Below are 24,824 nucleotides of genomic sequence, written 5' to 3' on the forward strand. Positions count from 1 at the left end.
TAAACCGTGGCTTTACATAGCAAAAGAAATGCATTCTTAACTCATTGTGAACAGTGTTTTCATCATACTCCTGCTGTGCTAACATTTGGCCACATACAGTAATATTGCAGATCTGAATTGTCCCTGTGTAAATCCATTTCCAGACTTTCATGTAATCCATGTGACATGACAGGTTTGAATATTGGTTTCCACAGAAGTATAGATGAAAATAGAGTGGAAGTAAATAGAATTTAAACAATTGTTTAATGATTTGTGGCTGTGTGGACTTTGCATCTCCCATTCTGCTGTGATGTAGTGAGGAGTCACACTCATGTAGCTTGTGGAGCTCGCTTGCTTAGAGGATGCCTGGGATAATTCATCCACAGTTTTGAACTTTTCCTGTTTATAAAGATCTTCCTAATGAATCAGGAGTGCGTGGGGATTTGGTAGCTGGCTCAAGCACTTTCACCATATTTTGAAATCCTTTGTTTTCCACAACGGAGTATGGCTTCATGTCCGCAGCAATAAACATTCCAAAAGATTTTGTAATAGCTTTAACCCTGTCTGATTCTGCCGCAAAAGGCTGCTTAAATGCCGTGGTGAGTAGCTGTCATATCTCGGCTGAGCTGGCTCCCGTCATCATGTGGAGCCATGCTCGATCTATTGCCGTTGTCACGTGGCTTCCGCGTGGCACAATGCCTACATACCGTAACGGTTTTGTCTACCATCCTTCTTCCGTCGTCATTATATTTTACAGGGAAGCCAAAATGCTCCCATACATGCGACTTCAATGATGCGGGAGGCTTCTCAAGTTCCTCTGCTCGCCATGACTGCCTGTCACTGTCAACTGCTTTTAACATGCGCCGTTCAAGTGCAACTGTGAAGTAAACTGCAATTAATCCGCGGTCCACATGGGGACTGCCCACTGTTCCGACAACCCAATAGTCCGACAAATGCACCACTGGACATAAAGCCCATTAGACCGACAGCCTGTTTTTCCGAACACAAAAACCCATTGTTCCGAAATCCCGTTGTTCTGACAATACACACTCTCCATGCACCGCCGTCTTAAAGGCCGTGTAAAGGAAATTCTGAAAGGAAAGGAAGTTTTGTTTCTAAATACATTATAAATGTTGGAAAATATTAACTGGAAACGTGCAAAGACTGTGAACGTTGTAGTACTGGATTGTGGAGTTAGACCGTTAAACCATTTTTGGCCAGTTTTGTGTTCAGGATTTTTTAGGCGGGGCTGAAATCGTGGCTCGATGACGCAGTGGAGCCATCCTTAACATAACTCCACCCATCTTCACAAACGTGGTTTTTGAAAGGGTACTGTCATAGGTTATGTCGGTTAGCTCAGTTGGTAGGGCATGAGTCTCAAATATTGACATGATCGTGGGTTGATTCCCACTATTGGCATTTTCATCACTGATTTTGTATTGTATTGTATTTTCGTGATCCCACGTCCTATGTATATTTATTCTTTTTCTGAAAACTAACTAAACTAAAAATGAATAGTCAGGCTGTAAAGATAGCGGCCGCGAGCCACCCTCGCCCCGAGCCTTTCCAAACTGACCGACCGCCTCAGATGAAATGCGCCAGGCGGGAGCCAGCCAGCGCCGGGGAGAGGGAAGAGGAGATCCGCGAGGGCTTTCTCTCACACCAAGCGGCCGTCCCTAACCCGCCGAGTTGAATCTCCCGGGGGACTGCGTGACGGGGACTGCGTGACGGGGACTGCGTGACGGGGGCCGCTACCGACCTCACACCGTCCATGGGCTGAGCCTCGTTCAGAAGGACTTAGGCCCCATTTTCCCACTCTGCCCATCGGACGGCGATTCGGCGCTGGGCTCTTCCCTCTTCGCTCACCGCTACTGAGGGAATCCTGACAGGCTGCATCTTCCCCGCTTGTGGGCTTGGTTTCAGCCATGGATGTATTATGAGGGGTTTCAGGTTTCAGCGTCTCAGAGCAGAGAATACTGCTGATTTTTCCATGACTTTGAAAGCTAATTTTATATATTTGCCGATTTTTTTAATCATTCAAATTTGGCTGGGTGGTTAGTAACACATTTTTCTGTGGTGGGACAAACCCAGAATGAATATTTATTTTTGCTTTACACGGATTTTAAATACCTGCCAGCAGTTGCACAGAGAAGGTCCGATGACATCATTCTACATAATAAGTAGCCATGTGCTTCTGTTGATCATAGATCAACTGTGTATTTTGTGTGTATTGTAAGGTTGGAGATGACAGTACATTGGTCTTCAGTATGGTTGGCTGTGAGGATGTTTTGTGTCCTAGATTTTGGTCTCGGATGAACATATTAATGCATGCCACGCTCACTTCCATCTAAACTGATTTTCACACAAATTTTTGCAAAACTGTTTTGTGAAGATTCATCCAAAACATACAACACTAAAAGGTACAATTAAAAGTTGAAAGGAGGCTTTTTCAAACACATACACTGAGGGGCGAATTCACAAAGATTGCGGCCACTGACAGCACCATGAATTGTGCATCACTTGCAATCGCTATCTGTCCCGTCTCAAGGTTCGGTAAAAGATATAGCGCTTACGATATTACAGAGCAAATACAAACGAAGCCATCAAGTTTTATAGCTGAGTTTCATTTGCCCTTTTTTGCGTCTGATTGCAATTACCCATGTGGCAAAGTGCGCTTGAGGTCAGTGCGTCCGGGTCGTATATAAAGCACTCGGGTCGTATTCACGTCTCTGCAGAGCACACATATGCGGGTAGATGAAATAATGTATCATTAATGAGGAAATGTTCAAGGTCTTATTGATAACATTTTTATGTTGACAAATATATAGATTTTTTAAATATCACATCTACAGAGCCTTTAGAAAGGTGCCAAATAGAAGTATGGCTTTTCCTGAAAAAAAATATTATGATTGTGAATTACTTTTTGGTGGGTCCAAAATTCATATTTTGTTTATATATCTGATGTTTACAAATCTGACATTTGGTTCCCACATCTAACAAGGCTTGTGAGCCAATAGTATAATGACGTTGGTATCATGTGGTATCTCTGTGTTGTCAGTGTGGGGAAAAATTGAGAAATGGCTGAGATGACAGTAAGTGCCTGGCAACAACTTGTGAAGTAAATGCAACGGAACAGGGTGAGGGAAAATGTGACATCTCGCGGCTGAATGTTATCAATATTATAAATAGCACCTTTAATTACATTCTCTCGTTTTAAGCGCTTTTTGAGACATAAATGCGTTTGAAAGGATACCTCTTATAAATGTGCTTGTGTTACCACAAACTCTCTGAAGACGCTGTAACTGTGTGGCTATTAGCGCTGATGTTTGGACTGTTTTGGCAATGAGGCAAATTTTTATAGAAAAGGCCCATATTTGCACTCAATGTCTGCATATTACCTAATTTAAATACATGCAAATAGCAAAGGAGCACCAGGACATTGTTTGCTTGGCAGCTCAGTTACGGGTGCATTTCACCCTTTGGGGTGCTTTGAGAATCAATTGCTTTTGTCTTATTTGTGTAGATTTAGTAGCCACAAAAGTCCCGCAATCCTTTTGTGAATTTGCCCCTGAATCAGTGTTCTTCTCACTTACTCATTTGAGGGCTTAAATATTACTTGAGACATCAATGGCACAGCGTTAAAAAACCACAGGCAGTAAGTTACTGCAGTGGTGCAGCAGGGTGCCACTGCAGAGGGCAGTACTTGGTCCGGGTGCTGGCAGCTGCCTCATTTTAAGGTAACTTTCATCTATTTTTGAAGAAAAGTCTTCCGATTCTGATTTTACTATTGGTGTCATTGAGGGTCTCCACAGAGGATCAGACCCAAAATACCATTGTCCTTCTGAAGTCTCACATTTGTTCAGCGGGGACTTTGACACCTCTCGGATTTGGTGGATCAGGCGATACCTGTGCAGGACCGCTGACCAGACTGGCTGCTGATGCGGTGGGTAGGAGGATTGGATATCAACGCGACTGACTGGATTTTCCCAGAATTCTGTGCAGCTCTGGGGACATGAGGAAAGGTTTTTCTGAACTACCATCATGCCTCTCCAAGTCATCACCTGGTTGGACCGATAAATGGATGGATGGATCAACCAATGGGATCATGGGAGAAAAAGCAGGTACGGATGGATGATGGGTAGATGGATTATGATGAATGGGCGGATGAGTGGGTATGACGGAGGTGGAATATGTATGGATGGGAAGTAGAGACAAAAAGACAGAAAGAGGTTAGTTAGTGTTGTTAATTAGCCACATGCAAAAGAGATGAACATCATGTGGCCACAGGATTCACTCAAACCAGTGCAGCCATTAGAATTCTTTTCTAGAATTTGAGACTTGCTGAGACAGAGGAGACTTTCACTTCATGGACCCGGGCCTGGATCTGAGTACCCTTGACACCAACGTCCAGTTCATTTGATAACTTTGAACACTGCGTACCATACTCGGTATGGATCGACGAACCATGCCCAGTTCCACTTGAAAAGGTGGTCTTCAGTACGGTTCACGTGTACTTGGTTACTAACCCTAACCCTATAAGTAATGTTCTTGTAATCATGGCTGTGCAGATAACAATCAGTGGATTACTTTTATTCTAGATGGTGATACCACTGGCGCTGATTCTAGCAGGATGTGTATGACGGCTGTGTGTTCTGATCTGAAGCTATGGCTTTGAGAAGAAGGGCTGATATTTGGTAGACTGCATCAACTCAATTCAAAAGCTTAAATTATATTAATTATATTATAATTATAAATTATACATTCATGATATATGGTTGCTTGTGCACAGTGTAACTATGGACATCACTGCATATCTGAAGATGCTGCCAGATACCTTTTTGAAATCTGAAGTATTTTAACATAAACAAATTATTTCTATAACATATTAATGAACTACTGGTTTTATAAACTTGGTGCCATTGGAGCCTGCTAAACCAGTTTGTTTTCAGTGCATCCCATTCTAAAATCAATCTACTTGGAACTATTTTATTTATGTCTTGCTAAACACCAGCAGGCTACTAAAGAATGGTAATGATAGTGTTTACTTACAGAAGCAGAGAAAGAGCGTGTCAACACACATGGCATAGACGCTGAAGAAACCATGAGCAATCAGGTAGGCACCTATCACCACCGTCTGATGTGAACAACACAGAGGTCAGAAAACTACAGCGGGACTATGAAAGCAGATTTCATTACAGATGAAAAGAAAAACATGATCTGGCCTAAGAAATAATCATTTTGAATTCTTTTTAGTGTTGGGTCAACATGCTTCTAAAAACAGGAAATGGATTGTCAATGCACAGGTATACATTTTATACATGTCTTGTTTTGTATTTCCATGTCCAGTTCATCGTTTGTTAGTATATAATTTAATAGATTATATTATTATTGGCCAGATTGAGGGGGTCTCCCTGTCACAAATTGTACCTGGTATGTTGTTTCCAATTCAATCTTTAGATCCAGGTTTGTGCGATCAGATGCTGTAGCTGCAGCAACCGAACAATGGATGGACTATGTGGTTGAATTATGTTTGGGCAAACTGAACATTAAGGCCAAAAGATTTTCTTTAATCAGACATGTTCGTGTGTGTGTGTGTGTGCGTGTGCGTGTGCGTGTGCGTGTGCGTGTGCGTGTGCGTGTGCGTGTGTGTCTGACCAGCAGGGGGACCCAGTAGTAGTTGAGATTGGGCACTTCCTCCTGGATGACAGGGATCTTCCTCGTGAAGAAGAAGAACGCAACCACACCTGAAACACACACACACACGCAGTGACACACTATCTTGCTGTCTTCTCTGATCTCTATACTCTGCATTATATTTTTCTATAACGTATAATTATATCCAAACAGGAGTAAATTGCAATGTGAAACATTAACATGGCAGTGTAGGCCTTGAGCCATGCGTTGTCACTCACCAACTCCTCCTGCTATCAGCACTTTGCCCAGAAACAACAGAAAGTCTGTCACTCTGTCCAGAACTGCAACCCTGTAGAGACAGAGTCACCACTCATCTCACACATGGCTTCAAAACAGAGTACCGATGTGCTGCTCATACTGTACCTCTTTCAGACCAATGACCAGGTTCAGACAAAAAAATAGCAATATGACCCATGTTTGACCCTTCTTTTGTCATTTCAAACCAAGCCAAGTCAACCCGGGTTAATCCCTGGTCAGGACAGTTCAGATACGACCTGGGTCACAACCCGGGATCAATGCATACCAATTAGCTCAGGTGCTGGAAAATGGGCAGTGGGGGTTAACACCCCTGGAGGATTATAGAGAGAGGGGACGATAGTGACATCATCAGTGTGTGCAAAAATGTAAAATGTCAGCATTTTATCTTTGTAAAATGTTAAACTATGTCATACTGTGTTACGTGGAGCTGTAATGGATGCAAAAACATACAGACAACATTTACATTATCTATCAGTCAACTCTCATGAACCTTTTTTCTTCTGTCTATCTACAGTAACCATTTATCATATATTAGACCACATTATGCTATCTAATATGATAATATAGGCTACATTTACAAAAGGATGAGACACTTCTGAAGACTGAAATGCATATTTTATATATTTAACTCACTCCACCATCCCAGCAAAGATTTGCCTCATATAGTAGGGCTACTAAAGTTGTTCAGCTGGGCATGTGGCAACTGTTGGATAATGCAAGGCCCTGTTCAGACCTGGTATTAACATGCGTCCTCAGTGATCAAATCACAAGTGGACAGCTTTAAGAACGTCTGTTCACACCTGGCTTTAGAATGCGTCTCCACATGCGTCTTGAGTGACCACTTGTGATCCGATCTCACTTCCCCGCTCTATATGCAAATAAACACGCAGTAAACACACGGCTAATACGGCAGACGTCGTGACGTAATATTACATGAATGTCAGTAGTAATATCCTACACATTCGTGAATTCGGGTACATCTTATTAACATTTTTTATATCATAAGCTTCGCGCAAAGCAGCGGGACGTCAGTTGAGTAGGCGGTCCTTCAATGTGGCCCAGGACACATTCACGTACACACTGCTAGATGAATGTGGCCATATGTGGCCCAGACCACCTCTGAATGTCTGAAAGATCTGATCTGAATGCGTCCTTATTTGCTGCTTTAGTGTGTTCACACCTGTACTTAAAGTTGTCCACCTGTGATCCGAAACGCTTTAAAAACAGTTGGCGGTACCGTGAGGTGGTCGATTTACACGGTGTGTTTGTATGTAACGTTACTACGGATGCCTCTCTCATTCAGCAGCCTTGTTATGCTTGTTTTATGTTACACTATGTTGTCGCTCACATATCAGTGTTGTTGCTGGTTCAACCCTGGTTGAGCCCTCGGTGTGAGAGGGGTATCACTGTCACAACCAGAGAGAGTGTTCACAGGGTTTGATTGTCATAAACAGACTTTCTTATAAAGACTATAATAACATCACAAAAAATGTACCCACACAAGAAAAAAAGGCTTTTAAAAGGCCCACAGAGAGAATTAGTGGAGCACTAAATGAATCTAAAAAGCGTTGCTATTCCTCACCTGACCACATTCCTCATCAGCAGGAAGAAGGCTTCTCTGGCTGAGGTACAGAAGCTCTTACCGTAGATCGCCACCTGGTGGACAAGTGTCAAAACACAGCACAGTGAGCAGTGGATAGACACTCTGGTGCTAAAAAGCACAACTTTAATCAACTCACCATGATATAAGCATTACGGTTCATGTAGCGTATGAATTTCTCCAAACACCAGAAACAGCATTTCAGACAGTGCATTATGAACCTGGACAGGCTGTTGTCAACACCTACATGGACACACATATGTACAAGATCAGTATAGTGATGGTGGTCTGCAATTGTAGTAGTAGCGAGGAAGTAAGGAGAAACTGGGTAACCTTTTAGTTTCTGCTCCAGGTATTCCAGGATGATCCGGACCAGTTGGGCAACTGAAAGAATTAGAGATCCGAATGCCAAAGACCCTGTGTGATACCTGAAGATAGACGGAGGAAGAGCTCAATACATCGTTACACACAACGCTGTCTGTTTTGTTTTACTAACTTCAGATAAAAAGAGGACCAATTTTTCATGTTTGCATAGAATTTGACAAATCCCAGACTCGGTCTTCCGAGTGCGTCCTGACCTGATAGCCCTGCTGAATGATGAAAAGAGTGGACATGGTGGGATATCCTGAGGCTTCCTCCTGGCCCAGTAGTAGCTAGCGAACGTCCCAGCCAGGGTGCACTGCTCCAGGGCCAGGCTGAAGTTGACCAGCCAGAGGAAGACCAGTAGGTTGGACAGCTGCAGCAGGAAGAGGTAGCGGTGGTAGGATGTCTCCCCGCCGTAGAAGGCAAACAGACACTGAGAACCCAGACACAACGCTGATTTGGAGATGTTGGTTCTGTTGAAGGTCTGACAGAGAAGTGAGGGGGACAACAGAGGAGAGTTAATATCTCAGCCAGGAGATTATGTATTCAGTTGTGTGTCTGTCTGTCCATGGCTAATCTCTCATACTACTGGACACATCAGCCTAATATTTGTTGTGCTCATTTATGGCTCAAGGACCTCTCATGGTTGTGGTGATTCACACTTTTTGAAAACATATTTTATTGAAGTTTTATACCGTCATCGACTGCTGACTCGTCACTCCTCTTAACCGGCCGGTAGAGGCCGCAAGTGATCAACAACTGCTTCAGTTTGGACTCTTGTTTACTACGGATTACGAATTGTTCCTCTCTTTTTTTGCACGCCTAAGTAAGACAATTGCATGTATGTACGTATAACTAGCGGCTAGCAAATGACAAACTGAACTGAGTGCTGACTACAATGTAGAACGTCTTCTCCTGTCGGTAGGTAGTTGGCTGTTATCAGCCGGTGGGCAGCAGAGTCCTGCGGTGTGTTTGGCTAACCGAGCTAACAGCGAACCGAACTAAACACACAGCAGGACTGACGGTTTCTGTTTAGAGGAAGTTAAACAGTCAACATGAAGCGTTAACACAGTGAACTGCAGTTTTGCAGCACGTAGCGGTGCGGTGTCGTGGCTCAGAGGCAGAGCGTGTCGCCCACCAATCGGAAGGTCGGACTCAACCGTACTACAGTTATACTACTGTGTTACTGTAAGAAGTTCAAAAACAGACAGATAAAGCAATGACATTGAAGAAAACATATCGTACCTCAGGGTTGCAAGTACTGTTGGCATCGGGACAGCTCGCATCAGGAGACATCACTTTGTAGACGGCTTCACCTGAGGATGCTAGGTAACTGTGTTCACAGTGCTGGTTAAAGACACAACTGGTTAGAGAGCTAATGATATCCTCTGGGTACTGGAGAGATTCATAAAATACATATTTTTCACACGTGCACTACTTCTTCAAATTAATCTCGCAGCTCTGAACTACCGGAAGCGAACAACATTCTTCCTGTTGTTGTACTGTGAAGGATACACAGCAGTGACCGCCCAGTAGGAGATGCAAACAGTCAACAAGAGGAAGGTGATGACTGGAAAGAACAGCGTGGACATGATGTGACCGATGGCTCTGCAAACAACAGAGAGACAATAAAACCAGGAACACAACTATCATACCATATATTTATTTTAAATCATGTCCCTTTACTGTCTTTAGAGTTCATACTTGCTGGCCTCTCTGAGCATGGCGATAGCCACTCGCACTCTCCTCCGTAAGAAGATCAACATCAACAAGATGGAAGCTTCCGTCACTCCCAGAGACACCACTGACAAACACACACAACACACAGTTAATGCTTTTTATATTTTCAGGGCCAATGTTTGTTACATTTTTGCTTTTGCTCTAATTCCCCCCAAGATAACTGTTTAGAAAACTCAAAATGATTTGTGATTCCCCTCAAAATAAATCTATGACTTTATTCTCGTAATATTATGACTTTATACTGGAAATCTCCAAATGTTTTTCCCTCAATGTGGCCCTAATACTCCGTAGTACATTTGCACTTTGGCCCTAACTGCATTAGACTTACAGTAAATACTATATACAATACTTAGACGATAAACTGTGTGTAAGCTGTATAAGCTGTATAATGTTTTTATTCTAATGACTTCCGGTGAAATCTCATAAAGCAAACAGACTTACATAGTATGATCCATGTCTGTGTGAGCTGTAGGTAGACCTGCAGGTCAGTCTGCAGGCCCACTTCTACTATGGCAACATCTGAGCCTGGTCTGTGTCTCAGCTGGGACAACTCCATGGAGCAGTACCACATACCTGCACACACATACAGACAGACGGACACCTTCAGTGAGGAATCTGAAGAGGTTACAGAAACGTTTTCACTACTACAAGAGTTGTTCTTGCCCAAAGTACACACCGTATGCCAGCAGCAGGATGACTGTGATGATGGTAGTCCACAACAGCAAGCCAGCTGTGAACCTCAGCAGCAGGATGAAGATCAGACTAACACCCAGGGATATCAGCAGACCTCTGTCAACACATGCACAGATACAAGGGAGAGTTCACCACATAATGTTAACATATAGAAGCTTCTGTATGTCAGCGCAACTTCAACCTGACTCTTGAAAATCATCCTCATCTTGTCACATTGGTTCAGATTTGGAGACTTTCGACAGCCTCCACATGCTTCATCAGTTTTCTAAAACTAAATATTTTCAGGTTTGTCACAGTATTTAAGAGTACAGGGGAAAGAACCATAATGGCGCTTTCACACCAAGAGCAAAGCAAACTTTTTGTGCGGCAATAAATGCAAAGAGGCAAATAGACGCAAATTTGCAAAATATTTCAACTCAAGCGAGAAATTCACGTGACGCTGTCGCGAAAGCCTCTCAGCGTTAAGATTGTCCTCCTGTCGTCACTGACGTCCTGACGTTGTTCAATCAGAAATGGAAGAAATAAATCTTGTATCTGTCTGTGGTCACCCAGAGCTACGATAGTACATCATATCTGTACAGAGAACGGACCAAACTCTGTGTAGAAACCACAGACTGTCTATGGTAGAAACAACAACGTCGCTGCCGTATTTATGCCAAGAAGATGTTAAGTTGTGTGTTGATGGAGCAGCTGCATAGCCTGGCACTGATCAATCTAAACTCCATTCAGAAAACAAGCATTTTAAAAGTTGTCTTCTTGTCATCTTGCAGACAGACCTGACAAAGCATGAATTCAGATTTTTTACAATTATGTAGTTATTTCGGCTTCTTTTTGATCCGTTTATTGCAATTAAATCACAGCACAATCGGTTTATTTAGGTTTCATACCCCAGTGGCGATGTGTGGCGTTTGGTTTTCCAACATATCTGGGACTTCCACAACATGTACAAAGCAGCAACAGTGGTTATTTCTTCCATGGTTGATGGAGGAAATAAAAGTTGCTGGTATCTATGGAGACAAGCTCCTTCTCCTCTCCGGCGCTTCTAGCGCAAATAAACACAAATGATCCCGGCGGTCCAACTCGTAAAGCGAGGCGCTTCACTCTTGGTCTGAACACAACATAATATCATGCACTCAACAGCTATTGTGGCCACAACATAAATGTTAAAATGTAGTGTGATAGTAACATAAAGCAGAGAAGAGTCATAGTCAGTGAACAGACTCAGTAATATCTATCTAAAATATAAGACTATGTTATTATTACAAACAGACTGGATTAAACAAAAGGTAAGGAAAAGGTTTTATTTCTCTGTTGGGTCCTTTCCATAATAATGTCAGACACTTCAAGCCTGTCAGTGGCAAAAACAAGCACTTTAATGGACGTAAAACAAGCCAAAAATGAGCGTGGTTCACATACCCCCGCTCACTGCTTGACCCCTCCTAAAGCAGGGCCAAAGGTTTTGCCCTTTTGGAAAAATACCCAAAAGTTTGGGCACCCTGTCTTCTGACCCCCAAAAGGCACAACTAGACCACCCTGTCAGCTATCATACTAAATCTGAATTTCCTAAGTGAAATAGTTTCCGAGTTCTGCTCCGGAAACGAAAGTGTCACATGCTAACAGACGGACGGACACACGGAGCGCTATATACCCCCGACTACGTTGTTGCGAGGTTATAAAGACGATCAGGAATTGTCCCAATTATATAGGCCTACTTAGATACAAAAACATGGTAAAATAGGGTCCAGGTTGAAAAAAAACAAAGTTGCCTTTTAACTTGTGACAGACTTGTGAGGCACTGTGACAGATCTGTTTAATGGAATAAACTTTAAACATTAATGGACCATCAGATAATAATGAATCAAGTAAATTGACTGTGGATGTTATTCAGAGAGAAAGTGACGGAGAGAACTTAGAAACTACTGATTAGAAACTTTGGAAAGAAAGTGGACATAGGCAGAACAGCTCTGAGGAACAGTGCTGGCTAAATGGTGAGTAAATATCTTTGAGACAGGTTTGTTGTGGGGATGTTGTTGTGTGTGTGTGTGTGTGTGTGTGTGTGTGTGTGTGTGTGTGTGTGTGTGTGTGTGTATATAGTTACATGAGTATCCAGGTCCATGACTTGGCATAATCCTCTACTATCTTCATGCCCAGCTCCTTAGTGTCCACTAGTCCTGTTATGCCCCTGCATTGAGAGAGGGAGGAATTTGACTAGAAATGAAAAAGGGTCCTGAACAGAGACAGAAGACTGGTCCCATCAATGTTACATCAGAGACAAAGACATTACATAGATACAGCCATAATGCCATGTGTTTAGGATCCATGTATATCAGCTGGATGCTAACACTACTACTATACACGTTGCATTCCAGGTCTCGATGAGCTATTTTTCAGCAACATATCTGCACTGGGTTGCACCAGCTATGTGTAACTTCAAACGTATCTTTTCAAACTGAACTCTGAGTTTACAAGCTACTAACATATTTAGGGGTTGCACCAGCTGAAATAGTTCCAGTGTAGGCATTAGTTACAACTAAAGTCTTACACCTAGCCCTTAGTAGGTCCTCCGCAAAGTCTGTGATAGACCCTTTTTGTGTAAAAGCTGCTAACTTGACTGAACTTGACATCAGATTCTTACGTTATAGTGTTGGCAAACAAATACATCAGGTTAGATAACTTTCTAAAAACTACTAATTTATAACAGTTTGCCAGTGTAGGCTGTAAATATGTTTTAACGCCACTAATTTATTTAATGCATTATAGCAACTTGTGATTTTTAATTCATCTGGAGTGAAGATACTATCATATGAAACTAGAAAACTTGAGGAATCCATTGGTACCAACCATGTCATACTAGCTTGTCAAAAAGGAGGTTAAATAACACTCCAAACTTACTTACTTTCTTACTTACTTAAATAACTTGACAAAGACAGTTGGGCATGAGAGACTTGTTTTTGCACACACTTATTGAGCACAGTGAGTGAAAACATCCTTTTCTGCGACATTTTGGTTAGTGCGGACTTTACGCCTGAGTAACTAAGATGAGTCTTACGTCTCCATGGTGCAACCAAATATCGACGCAGCTTTAGTATCAAACTAACTAGTTTCAACCTGTCGTTTAGTGTGGACTTGTGGAATATTTTTTGCAAGATTTGCACAAGATAAAATATGAGCTTGTAGAAATATAATTATGCCAACGAGTCAAATTGTGACAAGAAAGTGAAAGTAAGTCACCCTGCAGGTTCTCATGTGTTTGGGGTAAAAAGTGTTGGTTGGATAAAGCGCAGTTAGTATTGTTAGTGCTGTCGATTAATCTTTGACAAATCGACACAGCAAAAGACACGTAAACAATATGTAATAGAGGTTACAGTACTTGGCAGCATGTTGGAGTTCAGTAACACTGCGTGCCATTTCCAGAGCGTCTTTAAAGCTGGTTCTGTTGGCTACAGTCACAGTCCCGTTCAGAGTGATGAAGTCTGGTAGACATCTCTGGAGAACTGACAGACACACACAGACACATTCTTATAATATTCAATATGAGTGCATTATAGTTCCAAATATCAAGGTGAGTGACCTGACATTAGTTTAATTTTTAATTTTTTTTTAGATTGTTGGGGAGAGAGGCGTCTCATCCTTACATGGTCTACTGGGTACAATCATGGAGGGACAGTCCTCATCTCGTAGAACCTGAGTTACTGGCTGGAAGAAACAGAGGAGAGACAGGAGGATTAGAATAATAGTATGTATGAGTGTTCTGGTTCTTTGTGAAGATATTTTGCCCACACAAACACAAGGAATACAAACAAAAACCAGGAGAACCAAAATGAGGTCGTTTTTGTTGGTTTGAACTTTGAAAAAGGGTGGATTCAGGTTTCCAGCAGGATTACATCAAGATGTATTTGTGAGGTCACAAATACTGGACACTCTCTAATCCTTGGCATGGACTGTATATAAGAAGCGGACGCAGTCACCGTGACGTCACCCATTGGTTTGTGGACTGCCGTTTTAGAGCCTCAAGTTCGGCATTTTGATCGTCGCCATCTTGTGTTTTTTGCAACCAGAGGTGACACGAGAGGTTGGAGCTACAATCGAACGTCCAAGAAGACATTTTTTTGGCGACCAAAATGTTACAATTAACTTTCAGAAACTGAAAACACACTGTGAAAGGGTTAAAGTTGGAAGACGAAAACACGGACAACTTCCAGACCACAATCACAAGGTAGCCACGCCCTTAAGCATCCCCTGCTTTACGGTCTATCTGACTCTAAATGGGACCATAATTTACTAAATGAACATCATGCTGTATTGAAGAATGCTTGAAACTAGTGATTGAAACAATAAACTCATGTTTACAATGTTTACTGAGGTAATAAATCAAGTGAGAAGTAGGCTAATTTTCTCATAGACTTCTATACAATCAGACTTCTTTTTGCAACCAGAGGAGTTGCCCCCTGCTGGCTATTAGAAAGAATGCAAGTTTAAGGCACTTCAGCATTGACTTCACTTTTCAGAGTCAGAGGTAGCCCACTGGCTATACCTTGAGAGTCTGTACATTTAAGTTTTGAACAGGATCAACTTTGATTATCAAAATATTGAATTCATGTACTCCATGCTGTACATTACTGTTTTCATCTAACCACAGCTCATCAAACCACATAAAAGACTCTCAGTAATATCTGCTCTAAAATATAAATGTGTATGATGTATCAGTGTTGGTACCTTGTCAGGGTTATTGAAGCCAGGCTTACAGAACTGTCTGTAATATTCCCAGTAACTCTTGCTGAGTTTGTGTTGCAGCTGCATCTCAGTGTAGGTGGCAAACTTGTCCGGGCACTTTGACACACACATCTGGAAGAAAAATTGACACAGACAGTACTTTTGTGATTTGATTTACTGCTGTTATAGACATATGGATCACACCTTTTTCAATGCCAACGGTATTTTTTTATTGACAACTGCAATCTGGTCTAAGTTAATGAGCACTAGAAAATATGTGCCACTTTTTGGTAGCGTGCGGTGTGACCAACCCGCTCTCCCTCCCAACTCATCAAATACCGACGCCTGGTCAGTGCCCCTGGTTGTCTGGTACCGATGCACTGAGGCACTCAACTAACTCCAATGTAAACCCAACCACGTCAGTCAGCAACTGTTCATGTTCCATGTGAAACCAAGTCAACATTGACTTATTACCTTACAAACTGGCAAACTTAACTAACGTCACATGCGTAAGTTATGTAACAAATGCAGTTATTTTACGTAACAAACATACTTATGTTAACCCAAGCCATGACTTTTCCCTAAACCTAACCAAGCAAATCTAAAAACGAAGTAAAACTATGCTTGAAGTTTATTTTGAAAAGACACTGTATGCATGTAACAAGCAGAAACTGTATGTTTCCTGTGAACACTATAAGTGTTTTTTTTAAAAACACTGTATGCATGTAACAAGCGGAAACTATACGTTTCCTGTGAACGCAGAAGTTTATTTTGAAAAGACACTGTATGCATGTAACAAGCAGAAACTGTACATTTCCTATGCACATGGAAGTTTATTTTGAAAAGACACTATGCATGTAACAGGTGGAAACTGACACACCGTCCCTGACGCATCCAAAACTGACGCAAGAGGGCTATAGTTTGAATTGCAGGGGCACTGACCAAGCTGTAACATCTGACGAGTTGGGAGTGAGAACATGTCGGTTTGACATTCAATATGTGTTTTGCTCTAAACTGACATGATCATCATCAGTAGTAGCAGATGTGAAGTTAATAAAGTACCTGAGTTGTGGGGCACTGTAGGTTGATGAGTATAGCCGGGTTGGCACATTTCAAGATGTTGAAATAGAAAAGGATGGGTTTCTTCCTGCAAAAAAGTGTTAATGTTAAATCAAACACATACAGTATATCATCAATCTGTGACGTCCCACAAGCCATTTCACATTTCTCTAGTCTGCAGTATCTGCTTAGTGGGTTCCAAGATTGCATTTCAGCCAATGCTTTGTGCCTCTTTTACCCTCCACACTGTTTACCTGCATTCAACCAAAGCCTGCTCGAACGTGACTCCTCAATACTACTCGGACTACAAACAGAAACCAGAATGCTTCCGGTACCAAAATATTGTGCCGTTGGCCTACAGATTCTACAGTTTATAGTGATTAGTTAAATTATACTGGCTGCTCACCAACACAGTCAGCAGCTCATGGAGATAGATATACTTTAAAACTCTTAATGCCCAATGAATTGTACTCCTTCTCAGAGTCACAACACACAGACATAATGTGCCTTACAACTCCTGAGAATATCATTTCCTCTGATGTCCATTAGAGGCAAATAAACACGCATAGATTTGCTTAGAAATCATAAAAAGGGGTTCCTTAAAACTCCAGAACTTGACTGAGAATTTTTCTTTATTATCAAAGTAATCCAGTGATAGTATAGTATTGTTGACATCCATGGGTGAGGGGGTGCCCAAAGTGTCAGATCTATAGGATCAAGACAAATCCAGGTTTTAAAAAATTGTCTTTTAATGGCAGTGGGTCACTTATTGTTTGTATGATGTGAATATTTACAGAACACTTCAGCATGTAGCAACAAGGACTCACCAGTAGATGGTAGCACAGACAAGAGAAACATCCTGTATGTTTATGTCTCTCAGTCACACATCTTACTTAATCCTCAGAAACTGACAAATACATCCCTATCAGCCTGCTTTCATTCATCACTATGGTTGCATCAGTTTATTTCGGGACCAGTCACACACATAATCAAATGGTATCAGGGATAATTCAACCAAAATTCAAGAGTATTAAAACTATAAATCGTCTGTGCGTCGGTATCAGACGCCGAGGGGCAAATCATTTTACAACTTTACACAGAATAATTAGGTTCAAACAATAATCCAAAACCAATACAATTCTGTCAACACATTAATAAAATATAATAAGCCAATAACATGGTCATGTTCCAATGTTTTCGGGCAAGTACAGTATACAACATAACTATAAACACAGAACTAAGATCATTAGAGTTACTACATATGAACATGTGGGAAATATTGGAAACTGTTGGGTGTAATATCAGTGACTTACGCATTGGAAGTCCCCTTCTGACCACAGAACTGACCATAGCTGTCTGTTGGATGGAGCACCTTCCTGGGGTCCCCATGTAACCAGGCTGGACACACAGACAGACACACAGACGGACAGATCATTTAGAGAAACAGGATGTAGATAGACTACATCCTATAAGGAGTTTGTGTGTGTGTGTGTGTGTGTGTGTGTGTGTGTGTGTGTGTGTGTGTGTGTGTGTGTGTGTGTGTGTGTGTGTGTGAATAAATGATGAATTTTGCATGTTTGCAACCATCCATCACCCCTCAGTTCCAAAACATTGCTGTGGCATAAAATTAGAAAAATGCACCTCATTACTGTGATTTATGTCATGGGATTTGTGTTCCTGCACTTGGGTTGTCTACATTAATATTACCATTATCTTTAAATATGCTAGTATGTACCTCCTTACTACAGTACATTACCACATGCATTGTGTGTTGTCCCTAAGCCTTACATAAAATCGCTCAAAAGACTAGTAGAGATGTTCAACAGGTCATATTTCTCTCTCTGTTATCTATTTTATATTGCTGTGAAAACATCTCCTTAAAACAACTGGATTTATTCAAGTTTCTCACCAAAAACTACGTTTTACAAGACTGCATTTGAACGCATCATGATAGCCTTATAATTTACCTTCGCCCAATACTCGTTTTCACTGAGTAGAGATTGAACGCATCATAATGTAACTGAATGGAACCTCTGTTAACGGTAGCTGTTAGGTCCGTGTTGTTGGCAGACGAGCCGGTCACTGTCATAGCTCTGAGCAGCATCATGGGGAATTAATTATTATAATAAGTGTCCGATTAAGTTAGTTGTTCCAAACGTTTTTCGGTTGTTCCTCCACGGTTTATTTTGGACTTTCAGTTGTGACAAATTGCAGCTTTATGTCTTCTGAAGAACTTCCACACCGACGACATGTTGTGTGTGTGTGTGTGTGTGTGTGACGTTACTGACTGTGCCGCTGTGTGCTGACATAAAAAAACATCATGTGGCGGCTGCACGCGTGTGTGTATGACCGTCAAAAACTCGGATATACCAGAGGTTAATCTCTAGCTGTTAGTTTAGGAAGCACTCGATTTATGCAGCGGAGTTTTCTATGAGCGGAGCGCGCACCTTACACGTCAATATCGCAGCCGATTATTATGATTTATCATTTAACTGTGGGAAGCCAAAATCGTGACCGTGAGTAATACTCGATGAATTGTACAGCCCTATTAGATACCTTTCTATTTCCTGCTGATACTGGTAGTCATTGCTCCTATATGCTTCACACAAACTGTTTCAAATCCTTTTTTTTTCATATTTCTGGAAAGGAAGATGTATTCTAAAAAATGGACAGATGAATATTGGTTGATGAGCAGGTTTTGTGCTTTTTCTATGCTACTATGGAAGATTGGAGAAATTGTCTATCCTCTCTACACAAAGGAATTAGTGGCTTTTTAATCACCTGCCTTTCCTGACTAGTAAACCTTCTCATCATTGTGACAATCATACATTACCAGTGCAGTAAAATGGTTGATGTAATTAACGACAATGGAAGGAGTGAAGAGAAAGACGGTGTTCATACTGTGTGTGTGTGTGGTGCTGATGAAAGGAAAAAGGGATGAGGAAAAAAAGAGATGGGGGCTAAGTACAAGTTTGCATGAGAGAGAGAGAGAGGGTGATGTCATCAGAAATGATGTCATCAGTGTTTGGTAGTAGCAGAGCTGGAGTGGAGTGATTCTTTGTGGAAGTGTGTGTGTGTGTGTGTGTGTGTGTGTGTGCACCTGTGAGCATGTGTATTTATGTCTTTATTTATTCACCCATACAGTCACTTACAGCACACAGGTGGAAGTGTGTGTGACAGTTGGTGTGGTGAGTGCATGCATGTCTGTGTGTAAAGCAGGATTAGTGAGTTAATGTCCTCTTTTATAGGGTGATGTCACCACAGTAGCCCCCAGTAACACACACACACACACACACTCATCCCTGGATGTGTGATTTAGGAATGAGCTCATACTAAGATATGGGGCAACACACACACACACACGGTAGAGGTACAGTTGTGGTATAGTAACAGCACCATCTATAGAAGCAGGAATAGGAGTAGTAGCTTCAGAAGTAGCATAAATGGATTGCATTAGCAGATAAGAATCACCAGGCGATTCTGGCTCTAGTAGCCATTTAAACATGGCTACTAAAAATCGCAAATTGCATTAATGCATTAAAGAAATTAGTGTCGTTAAAACAAATATGCGTTAATGCGTTATTATCGCGTTTAACTTTGACAGCCCTAATGAAAACATAAGCCATTAGTTCTGTCCGTGACAGTTTAAATCAGCTGTTTCAGATACTTTCCATATTGAGAGGAAGAAAAACTATACAGAAGTATTGAACAGTTTGGGATTTTTTCACATCTAAAATTAAAAAAAGAAAGAAAGAAAGAAAGAAACAAAGAAACAAAGAAAGAAAGAAAGAAAGAAAGAAAGGACGGAAGGAAGGAAGAAAAGAAGGATGTGAAACGAAGCCCCCAGTGCTCTAACCGTTGGGTGATATCATACTAGTAAATGGGATTTAAGGAGTGGCTGTTGGGACACAGATGATGTCATCCTCCTCCACTCTGCCTGCTTTTGTTAGACTGCAGCTCAAGCTTCAGGAGCCTCTTCCACTAAATCTGCCTTCAGGTCAGTGATGATGACAGACACCAAATTTAACACACAAATCAAGTGTTTTTAAAATAATTGAAAACTACGTCGTCAAAGTTGGTGTTGTGTTTTTATGTATAGTCAGATCAGGGCTGTCAAAGTTAATGTGATAATAACGCGTTAACACAAATTAGTATTAACGCCACTAATTTCTTTAATGCATTAACACAACTTGCAACATCGATCATTCGGAGGTCGTAGCGGGCTCAGAAGGAGGTTAAATAACGCTCCAGACTTGCACTTTAATTTTGGCGAGGAAAAGCTGTCATGGCCATTTTTAAAGGGGTCCCTTGACCTCTGACCTCCAGATATGTGAATGTAAATGGGTTCTATGGGTACCCACGAGTCTCCCCTTTACAGACATGCCCACTTTATGATAATCACATGCAGTTTGGGGGCAAGTCATAGTCAAGTCAGCACACTGACACACTGACAGCTGTTTATTCATTTGTGATTAATCGCAATTACCTATGGACAATCATGTGATTAATCACGATTAAATATTTTCATCAATTGACAGCCCTAGGTCAAATACATGCATGCCTCATTATTACCTCCTTGGCCCAAGGATTGTGGTTATGTTTTCACCGGCATTGGTTTGTCTGTCTATTTGTTAGCAGGATTACTCCAAAAGTCCACGATGGATTTGAATGACATTTTTGGGAGGGTGGGGTGTGGCACAATGAAGAATCCATCAGATTTTGGTGGCGATCCTTGTCATGATCCGGATTCAGAAATATTTTGAAGGATCCCGATCAGCCTGAGCATTAAGACCACAGGGTATAACACATGCGCAGTGTAACTGATGACGCGTTGATGACGCATGACCCCACCTTCTTCTGAGAGCAGAGAGATACGTGTGTGGATGTGTGTGCGGAAGCTGCTGGCTGTCCGCGGTGAGAAAGAAAAAAATGGTAGATGACGGGATGAGAGACAACGTAGTGTCACGTTATACAGACATAACAAGGCTGCTGAATGAGAGAGGCATCCGGCGATACGTTACACGGAAACACACCGTGTTAATAATAAGCCGACCACCTCACGGTACCGTCAGCTGCGAGCTGTGATCTGTGATCTGTTTTTAAAGTCACGCACCTTGGCGGAGGTCTGCGCTCTCCGAATGCCATTCTAGTATTATTAATATTTTACTAAAATCAAGCTCAAATGGAGTTAGGAGATAGGTGTTTTGTCCGTCATTGATTAGCACAGCCTCATCTGAGGCATTAAGTGCATCGCATTACGTTAGCTAGCTAGCTACGCTAGTCTCCTCAGCAAACACTTCCCTCTACTGTACAGTATAACCACGATGTTAGCATCAGAGCTAAATGTGATGAACAGGTACACTGCATAGTTTGAACTGAGGTCTCGGGGCGAGGGATGCTGTAAAGTTCACGGCCAAAGCGGGTTGAGGTGCGCCGCCACGGAGGAAATGTTCCCAGCGAGGGGATCCTCCCTCCACCCAGCAGCCGTCCCACAGAGTTGAATCCCCCGGCAGACTGTGCGAACCCCACCGGTTGAAAAGCGTATACATATTTTCGTCTCATTATGAAACGGCGGGAAAACACTGCCTCAGACGAAGTCAGAGGAAATTACCTTGTCACTGTTTACCTTCAGCCCAGACGTAAAGGGTGACAAATGGCATTGATTTATGAAAAAAATAGATACAAGGCAACAATTTCTGTCTATACCAAAGGCCTGGTTAAAAATACTAAATTTTTTCCATGTGGAGATGAAGGCTTTGACTTGTGGAAATGGTGATTTGATCAGCATCTAAGTGAAGCAATTCAGTACGTTGAGCTTTCAAGACCACCGTATTTTCAATATCAAAACCTTGGATAATGTGCCGCTGTAGCTCTTGAAGTGGCTGAACAGCATCAGAGTTTTAGTGTGTCAGCATTAAGCAAAGTCTGCAAAGTCTGTGCTGTGCATGGAGATTGGGCTCCACTGATGGTTTCACATGGAGTTGTAAACTCCAGAACATCAAATGCTTTAATTCAGCTTCCCTCCTCGACTTCCTGCTGTGACTCCAGGAGCCGCTGAACAAATCAATCAGCTTTGGCAACAAAGAGATTTCTGTTGCTCTCTTATTGTCTTCTCCACTGCCTCGCTTTCTCACACCTCTCTCTATCTCTCAGATAAGCCTCCCAGCAGTTGGCTGTCTCTCCCTTCCTTCATCTCTTTCTTTCTTTCTCTCCTCTCTTTTCCCAATCTCTCTCTCTTTTTCCCTCTCCTCACTTACACAATCAATGTGATCGCGGCACAGAAGGAGAGGAAATAAATCAGGGAAACTAGTGTGAACGGTTGAAAGATAGAAAGAGAGAGAAAGAGAGAAAGACAGAAGAAGCATGGCCAGTGGTTGTATTAGGATATTTGCTGTTTTTAATGAATGTTGAATTTGTATATTTTCTCTGTTCTGATACCCAAGAACTAGGGCTGTCAAAGTTAACGCAATAATGATGCGTTGACGAAAATTAGTTTTAGCAAATTTGTTGCCACTAATTTCTTTAACGCATAAGCTCAGTTTTAAACCTAATGAATCCACTGGTACCAACCATGTCTCGCTTGTAGGGAAGGAGGTTAAATAACGCTCCAATTAAAAACAAACGCAAAATTTTGGCAAAAGCAATTTTGGAAGAACTGTCATGGCTATATTCAAAGGGGTCCCTTGACCTCTGACCTCCAGATATGTGAATGTAAATGGGTTCTATGGGTACCCACGAGTCTCCCCTTTACAGACATGCCCACTTTATGATAATCACATGCAGTTTGGGGCAAGTCGCAGTCAAGTCAGCACACTGACACACTGACAGCTGTTGTTGCCTGTTGGGCTGCAGTTTGCCAGGTTGTGATTTGAACATATTTTTTTATGCTAAATGCAGTACCTGTGAGGGTTTCTGGTCAATATTTGTCATTGTTTTGTGTTGTTAATTGATTTACAATAATACATATATACATACATTTGCATAAAGCAGCAGATTTGTCCACTCCCATGTTGATAAGAGTATTAAATACTTGACAGATCTCCCTTTAAGGTACATTTTGAACAGATAAAAAATGTGTGAATAATTTGTGATTAATCACAATTAACTATGGACAATTATGCGAAAAATATGATTTAAAGGGGAGATAGAGCACAAGCCAATGCAAGTTGCATCAGAAAGCTCAGTCATAATTAGTTTGGATAGTTTTATGAGAGACATGAATAATGAGCAACAATCTTGCTTTCAGGTCTCAACATTTAAAGCTGCATCAGTTGATTTTTGACCAGCTGAGGGCAGCAGCACACAACATCTGACAAATTCACCCCCTTATTAAGTTGATGTGGGGAACGTGTTAGCAAACAGTTGTCTATTTACACATCCACAGGGATTTTTCATTAAAAAAAGCTCTTGCTCAGTGATAATTCTCCGTCATCACTACTTTTTCACACATTGTTGATAGAAACATATTACATATTAGTTATACAGGTTCATCCAACTATATGTAGTTATATGACTTTCTGACAGGCATACGGTGACCAGACGTCCCGGTTTGTCCGGGACTGTCCTGGTTTCAAGCTGGGTGTCCCGAGTCCCGACAAATATCTGTAAAACACTAAAATCTTCCCGGTTTTCAACAGTCACTAACAAATTTAGTTTTCTCTACAATTAAAATAATAACAATATTATACTTATTATAATATTATACTTACATGGGAGATTAGAATTCCCTGAGTTATAAGCATTCACTTCAATTACGGGACCCACAAACAATAAAACCTTATTGAGTTGGAGTTTCATGGATGTGGAGCTGATGCTTCTGCTTGAACCAATGAATCCTTGACAGCTGATATGTTAAACCAAGTGATTCTTGGTGTACATGTGTGTCCAGCTACCATGCAGGATTTGTGGTGTGTGTGAAAGTTAATTCCTGTGAGAACTTCCCACCTGTATAGTGGTCAGCACAGCACTACTTTCTTTCCTACAAGACTAAATAAGGAGTTGCACTTTCGGTGCACGCAAACACACACACACACACACACACACAGTATCATGGTGTGTGTGGCTCAGACATTGAGAGATCAAGAGGAAACAACAAAGATTGCATGTGTGTGTATATTCACTGGAGAACACACTGCAAGAAGAGTCTGATCAAAGAGGCTTTTTTCTCCACACTCAGGGCACTGTGTGTGCGTGTGTGTGTGTGTGTGTGTGTGTCTCACTCACCCACTATTCCCAGGGCCACATATGCGAGGATGACAATGATGAAGATCAAACAACATAAGATATCAGTGCAGCTTCTGAAAACACAGAGGAGAAACAAGATGTAAACCACAGCGGCAATATTCATACAACAGTCACTTTATACTTGTCTTGTCACCTTTGGATCCATGATTACTATCCTATATCCTATATGCAGCAGTGGTTCTCAAACGATTGACACCACGTACCACCTCAGAAAATATTTGACACTCCAAGTACCACCAATATGACCACGGGTGGGTAATTATTTTTCCTGGGGGGGGGGGGGCACATGAGAAACCCAGATTGTTGCCGGGGGCCAAACAAATTCTGTCAGACGTAATCTTTATTTTATCACTACATTAATTTATAGAAAACATACTGCACACTTATTTTTCAGCATTTATTATACTGAACATCACTCCAAACAGCATATTATTAAGAAAATTACATTATATGTAGGAGTTTTTGAACCGTACAGGCCTGA

The 24,824-nt window shown here is 41.6% G+C and overlaps 1 protein-coding gene and 1 long non-coding RNA gene across 2 annotated transcripts in view; one reads left to right on the forward strand and one right to left on the reverse strand.

Annotated features, from left to right (window-relative positions):
• Nucleotides 1–2,929: 2,929 nt before the first annotated feature.
• Nucleotides 2,930–24,824, reverse strand: part of LOC119497827 (choline transporter-like protein 5-A) — a 40,625-nt gene continuing 18,730 nt past the window's right edge. Inside the window, exons 3-22 of the mRNA XM_037786234.1 lie at nucleotides 24,323–24,396; nucleotides 17,413–17,497; nucleotides 16,103–16,187; nucleotides 15,044–15,172; nucleotides 13,963–14,023; nucleotides 13,698–13,821; nucleotides 12,426–12,509; nucleotides 10,311–10,423; nucleotides 10,076–10,207; nucleotides 9,599–9,698; nucleotides 9,410–9,502; nucleotides 9,140–9,227; nucleotides 8,110–8,378; nucleotides 7,865–7,959; nucleotides 7,671–7,774; nucleotides 7,514–7,587; nucleotides 5,892–5,962; nucleotides 5,635–5,723; nucleotides 5,029–5,113; nucleotides 2,930–4,040 (exon numbers count right to left, since the gene is read on the reverse strand). Coding sequence (XP_037642162.1) covers nucleotides 3,943–4,040; nucleotides 5,029–5,113; nucleotides 5,635–5,723; nucleotides 5,892–5,962; nucleotides 7,514–7,587; nucleotides 7,671–7,774; nucleotides 7,865–7,959; nucleotides 8,110–8,378; nucleotides 9,140–9,227; nucleotides 9,410–9,502; nucleotides 9,599–9,698; nucleotides 10,076–10,207; nucleotides 10,311–10,423; nucleotides 12,426–12,509; nucleotides 13,698–13,821; nucleotides 13,963–14,023; nucleotides 15,044–15,172; nucleotides 16,103–16,187; nucleotides 17,413–17,497; nucleotides 24,323–24,396 — 2,053 coding nt within the window. The 3' untranslated portion in view covers nucleotides 2,930–3,942. The remainder of the gene's footprint in view (nucleotides 4,041–5,028; nucleotides 5,114–5,634; nucleotides 5,724–5,891; nucleotides 5,963–7,513; nucleotides 7,588–7,670; nucleotides 7,775–7,864; nucleotides 7,960–8,109; nucleotides 8,379–9,139; nucleotides 9,228–9,409; nucleotides 9,503–9,598; nucleotides 9,699–10,075; nucleotides 10,208–10,310; nucleotides 10,424–12,425; nucleotides 12,510–13,697; nucleotides 13,822–13,962; nucleotides 14,024–15,043; nucleotides 15,173–16,102; nucleotides 16,188–17,412; nucleotides 17,498–24,322; nucleotides 24,397–24,824) is intronic.
• LOC119497828 lies at nucleotides 8,353–24,132 on the forward strand. Its single transcript, XR_005208998.1, has 3 exons — nucleotides 8,353–8,364; nucleotides 22,401–22,408; nucleotides 23,624–24,132. It is a non-coding gene; the product is annotated as an uncharacterized LOC119497828 (long non-coding RNA).

Source organism: Sebastes umbrosus, chromosome 12, assembly GCF_015220745.1.
Source record: "Sebastes umbrosus isolate fSebUmb1 chromosome 12, fSebUmb1.pri, whole genome shotgun sequence".
Lineage (NCBI taxonomy): Eukaryota > Metazoa > Chordata > Actinopteri > Perciformes > Sebastidae > Sebastes > Sebastes umbrosus.